Raw genomic sequence first — 6,000 nt, forward strand, 5'->3', positions numbered from 1 at the left:
ATGTAAGTGTATATATAAAAAAGGACAATAAGATGGGGCTCTTTTCAGTGTGTTGTGCTCTGCCCTCCTTATAAAGATGCTATATAAGATATCCCTGCTTTAAATTTGTTTTTAATGCAGAGATACTTTGGTATGAAGGTCAAATTTAAAAAGTGTTCTGCATTTCAGTGCAGAGGGAGATCTCGTAGCAAGAGAGAATATGAATGGCCCTGCAGGGAAATGGGGAAAACAACCATATTCAAGGAATGAACAGAACAGCAGTGTTTTTTTTTTTTTTTTTTTTTTTTTAATCTGGGCAATAAATTAGCGCTGTCTTGGAGCACAGCAGAGGCATGATGTGAATTGAGATGTTTTGTGAAATGCTCTCACGGGCCGCACCAGCCCCGCCGGTCGTCTTCGAGGGCGTCCTCCAAAGTGATGGACCTTGGTCTTGATGGTGGCCTTTATCAAATGGTTAATGTCTCCTTAAAATGGTGCTAGAAAGGTTTCAGTAGGGTAATGTGTACTGGTTTCTACGTGTTGTATCTTCTCAGCTTTAAGGGCTATGTTATTTTGGTTATAGGTTTTCTGGATTCTCTCTTAAATGCAGCCTCTAGTGCAGGATGGGATAAATGGTTGTTCAGTGTTAAATGTGATGTTTTACTTAATTTTCTCACCTCAATGCAGAGTGGAAAGACTGTGGCCAAGAGGATGCCTTTGGGTATGAAAGCAAATTGGATGGTGCTTTTGGTGCATTATAGCAGTTAACGGCAGGTTAGGATGGTTTGCTGGCAAGGTAGGAAGGGGAGAGCTACAATTACTGGAATTTCAAATCCATTTTGCCTCCTTGCTTGAAGTTTCTGCACATCTTTGTGCTTCTGACTGCTAAATGGAGCAGAGTAGAAACGAGGGTTCCTTTTTAGAGAAGAATCTTGGAATGGGTGAGTACATTTATAGGAGAAAGAGCTGATTTAGTTGTTGGGCAGATACCGGGCGTGATGCCCAACGCTCCAGGACGCCTAAACGCAGTGCCCAGGTTGAGGCTCAGGTTTGGTTTGTGGAGTTGAATCTTCAGGGTGCCTCTGTCTTTTAGCTGGGCAAAATGCTGCGTCCTGTGTTCGCTGGCAGCAGTGGCCAGTGATGACAGCCTAGGTCCTAGTTGGATATTTAAAGTGTGCAGGACACAGAGGGAAAAATCAGGAAACTGCTATTTTCAAAGACTGATTAAGTTCTGTATATGTAGTCTGTAAGCATTTCTCTAGAACTTCAGCACTGCGTAACAGGCATTAGAATCTGCTTCCTAATTTTCATTATTTAGCATTTTTCATTATTTGCCTTTAAGGTAGCCCAGTTATTGATAATTCCCTTGTGCATTGCAAGTTCACTATATTGCAGGGTGTTTTAGGATCTTTTACTCTGGCCATATTATCCTGTTCAACTTGCCACTCTCCATAACTTGCTCTGATCTGTTACTTAAATCTACTTCTGTGCTTACTCCATATCCCTTCTCATGGGACCTTTTTCCATGTCCAAGAAAAGTGTTCTGCTTGTGGGATATGGTAGCCCTTTTTGTGACATGTATCCAGTATATTCTTTGCATATCTACAACAGATGTTGGAGAGGGTTGAACAAGAAAAAGGAGTAAAAAAGCTGAATGTACCCAAATTTGTCACGTTCTCACCTTCTACCACTGTATCTGGCAGGGTACGTGAGCTGGAGCAGGTTAGTTGTTGGGTAGGAGTGAGAAGGAGGCAAATGCAAGGCAAGAGTGTGAGAAGATTTCCCTTTTTGTTCCCCTGGGAGAAAGCTTGGCTTTTCTGCATTGTCTCTCGACATAATATTCAATAATTCCCTTGACACTTTCTCAGCTAAACAGTGTTGTCTCATTGATACTTCCTCTGTTTATGAATATGTTAACGTCACTGCTACTGTGCTCCAAATCAAATCACTGCTGGAGTCGATGGTTTTATTTTCTCGCTTGTTTGTTTTAAACAGCTACAGTGGAGTGTTACAACCCCAGAATGAATGAGTGGAGCTACGTCGCAAAAATGAATGAACCCCACTATGGCCATGCTGGAACCGTGTACGGGGGGTTAATGTATATTTCAGGTAAGTCACTCGTATGATGAAATCATCTCAATTGAAAAAATTGCTTTAACTTTTCCTGTTTCAGCAGGAGAGCCTAAGAATCAGTCTGTGGTTGCGGTAGGTTTGCTGTTGTATAAGCAGTGACTCAAATTCATACGAAGCCAGGCCAATAACGTATATACTGCAGAATCCAAGACAACAGTTTTAGATAATATTATGCGTTTACATATTTAAACAGCAGCTCTGAATTGCAAAGCAGAGTTATGTGCTTTAACTGTCAAAATACATTTTTTCTGGCAACGGCACTTGAACACACATCTATCTTGGTCTGTTTTGGAAAGCATGGGAAGCTTTAATACAGTAAAAGACAACATCAGCCTTTGCTGAACCAATGCGAGGGCCAAAGCTTTAATGTTAATCACAGTAGCAAATGGTGTCCTTAGTTTCACTGCTCTGTTGTAATATGCTTAGTCCTGTATGTTGCCAAGGTTATAGTTCAATGCCTTTTTTTTAACTGGAGGGCAGGAGGTGTTCTGAAAATCTGTTTTTAAAGAGGATTCAATAGTCTGTCAGGGATCTCTGCTAGACCTGTTCTAATTTCTCCGCTGAGGGGAAGGATTTAGACTTTGTGCCTGTGTTTCTGCACGGTGTTGGTTGGAAACACCTGACCGTGCGGCAGCATCAGCCAGGGCTGTGCTCTCCAAGAGCCAAGGGGAAGGGAGGGCACAGCCCTGTTGGGTTCTCCTGTGGCTCTCGGGAGCCCTCCAAGGACCAAGCTGAAATTCCGGGGGCCGAGGTGGTGCAAAAGTGTTTAGTTATGAGCAGAACCCACGGGGGGATCCACTGGATCAGATCCATCACCAGGGTGCTTTGATCTGATGCGAGTGCGCGTGGAATGGGGAGTTGTTTAAAAATTTAACATAGGCTTCTTATTTATTTTTCTATACTTAAGTCTGTTTAATTTATGTTGTAGTCACTGTTCTGCTGTTGGTATTTTCGGCCGTTTTCCCCGTTTCCCTGCAGGCAGCACGTGTTGGTGCTCTCTGCTGTAGTTGCCCACCTCATTGCAGTGTTTCCTACAGATTTTCCCTTTCTTCCTCCTGTCCCCTCACATGTCCCCATGGGTGTAAACGCTCGTTTCTCTAACCACCATCACTGCCGTGGCTGTCAGTAAATGCCAGGACTCTGCACTCCCCTCTAGTTTGTTCCCGTGTTTAATTTTTCCTGTCCAAACGAGCTAAGTGCTCCTTGTGCAGCTCCCGCAGACACCGTGCAATGGCTCAGTCGCTTAATCCAAGCAGCAGTGTTTAGTGCTGAGCAGTTGAGCAGCAGGAGGAGGCTCCATCGTGCTGCTCCCTGCCTATTTCCGAGCCCCTCGAGTGCAGTTGCAGTGTGGTCCGAGGCAGAGCATGGTTAAGAAGCCGATAGTGTCCGGAATTGGTGGGATTGCTTTTGGATCTGCCTAGTGACCTTGCAGAAAGGAGGGATGTTTCATCCACCGATGGGAAATCGCCCTGTGCTTTCCCCTGAAGCCCCTCCAGCTGTTTTGCAGGGAACCACAGGAAGGTAAATGGCCAGAACCATAAACATCTATTACAGTAAGAATATTTGAAATCTGTATCCCCTCTCTCTTCCATTCAAGCTGATAAGAATAGTTCTCAGAATAAAGTTTTGCGTAGCAGGGCTACCTAGAACACGATACTATTGCATTAAAATTTGAAAGGGAAATTTACTCCTAATTTCATGACAGTGAGAAGCAAAATTAGCAAACTGAATAAATGTAAATGAAGGAATAATAATTTTGGCAAAACCAAGTGTTGAAAGGAATTTCTTTGCTTTTAATCTGCCGGTTAAAGTAATCTGAGACGTGGCTTCTTTCCATATTCAGATTGGAAAGAACAAAGTGCATTTAAAAACGTAATTTTAAGCATAGCAGAGATGTGTGAGACGACTGTAAGAAGTTTTAAGGCAGATTGAATGAATTCATTAAAATGGATGTTTTGGCTATTTATTGCTCACTAGAGTACGTATTTAAGATGTGTTTTCTTTCCTCAGGGGGAATCACCCATGATACTTTCCAAAAGGAACTCATGTGCTTTGACCCTGACACAGACAAATGGACTCAGAAAGCCCCGATGACGACGGTCAGAGGTCTGCACTGCATGTGTACTGTAGGAGACAAGCTTTATGTTATCGGTGGAAATCACTTCAGAGGAACGAGCGACTACGACGATGTTCTAAGCTGTGAATACTACTCCCCAACTCTAGACCAGTGGACTCCCATTGCCGCCATGCTGCGTGGGCAAAGCGATGTTGGGGTAGCCGTCTTTGAAAATAAAATCTATGTGGTTGGAGGATATTCCTGGAATAATCGCTGCATGGTGGAAATAGTTCAGAAATACGATCCGGAAAAAGATGAGTGGCATAAAGTGTTCGACCTTCCCGAATCACTTGGGGGCATCCGAGCCTGCACTCTCACTGTTTTTCCCCCCGAGGACAATACAGGGTCTCCTTCTAGAGAATCTCCTCTTTCAGCACCTTAGAAACATCCCTTGACTTCTGTTGTTGTAGTAATACCTTTGCACTGCGTTCATGGAGTCTGTTCTTTTTCTTCAGTAGTTTCTGTTAGGCTTAGCCTACAGCAGTTGGTACAGTTACTGGAAATAAAAAGACTTTAACATTACGTGTGCTGTTCGTTTGGCCTAGAATGTTTATCAAGTGGTAATTAATTAAAAAAAATGTATTCACCGGAGCCAAATGTTTAATGAAAGTGAAACAAAGTATTGTCTATAAAATGTATGAATTGGGGTATGTTTTTAATGTTGTGTATTGGGTATGAGGTACCTTATAACTCGCATTTGGAACCTCAGTTGAGTTGAATTGGAAGAGTTCATGTTGAACACATTCTTTCACTAGACGTCATCATTGAAATCCTTTTTTCCTTTGGTTTTTGACTGCAGGTGACAAAGGGAGGTAGACTGCAGCGGTGTGAACCCTCACAAACATTGCCAAGGGGCCTGAGCTACCTCCCTCTTTTCACAGAGTATTTTTGACATATCTGTTTACCCACCTGACTTTGGGGGTGCTTTCAGAGCATATGGAATTTTAGGCAGACAGGAGAAATAAAAATCATTTTGAACTCTTAATACTGCAGGAAGCAGACCTTGTAGAGGCCGGGTGTTTTTTATAACATGTTGAGTGTTTTTTTTCTCGAGTCAGTTGAGTGATGCTTCAAACAAAAGATTTAAAATGTTTGGGTTTTTTTAAATTTGGATTTTTTCAAGAATTGGCTTCCGCTTGCATGGGAGCAACTATGAACATATGGGAGTTCAGTGCAGTTGCATATCCTGCTGTATGCCTGCCCTGAATATAGGTAGACAAGGGCTAGAAACATTCACTGAAGCCACTGAATTTGACCAGACCGTTCCTTCAGATCAAATTGAATCTACCTTTTCTCCTTTGCTGTTGAGAACTTGCATATTGTGTCCTCTGTATAGTCTCAGTTAATAAGGTTATTTAGCACAAAGCGCAGCTTCAGCGGGAGAGCTGCATTTTGCTCAGTGAACTTGGACTACCATGTTTTACCTTCTTTTGTTCAATAAAACTTTTAACTGCAGTGATCCAGTCTGAGCTACCTCATTAATGTATTTGGTGTTCTTCCTCTGCCTCGCTGTCACCCGGATACACACCGACTGTGTCTGGATAGGTAATTTGCTAGGAAACCAATGCAGAAGTGGTCTTGAATGGGTGTTTTGACCTACTTTGAGGAAACTATTTTGGCCAGACCTATCTACTTTATTGTTAAGAACTGCAAATACAAAAACTGTCTTTTTTTGGGAGAACTGCTGCTTAAATGTTCAGCAGCGCAAATGTACAGGAGTCTTTAGTTGCTCCAAAATAGAGTGCACTGACAAGTCATAGCTTCGAGTGCTC

General features: G+C 42.6%; 1 protein-coding gene across 5 annotated transcripts in view; it reads left to right on the forward strand.

Annotated features, from left to right (window-relative positions):
• Positions 1–5,683, forward strand: part of KLHL13 (kelch like family member 13) — a 63,971-nt gene extending 58,288 nt beyond the window's left edge. For all 5 annotated transcript variants that reach the window (XM_088538479.1, XM_088538477.1, XM_088538475.1 and 2 more), the window contains 2 exons: positions 1,975–2,088; positions 4,123–5,683. In XM_088538479.1, the coding sequence (XP_088394605.1) occupies positions 1,975–2,088; positions 4,123–4,610 (602 nt within the window). In that variant the 3' untranslated portion in view covers positions 4,611–5,683. The remainder of the gene's footprint in view (positions 1–1,974; positions 2,089–4,122) is intronic.
• The last annotated feature ends 317 nt before the right edge of the window (positions 5,684–6,000 follow it).

This window comes from Tinamus guttatus, unplaced genomic scaffold (genome assembly GCF_059628265.1).
Source record: "Tinamus guttatus ecotype Peru unplaced genomic scaffold, ASM5962826v1 Tinamus_guttatus_pri_ptg001087l, whole genome shotgun sequence".
Taxonomy (NCBI): Eukaryota; Metazoa; Chordata; class Aves; order Tinamiformes; family Tinamidae; genus Tinamus; species Tinamus guttatus.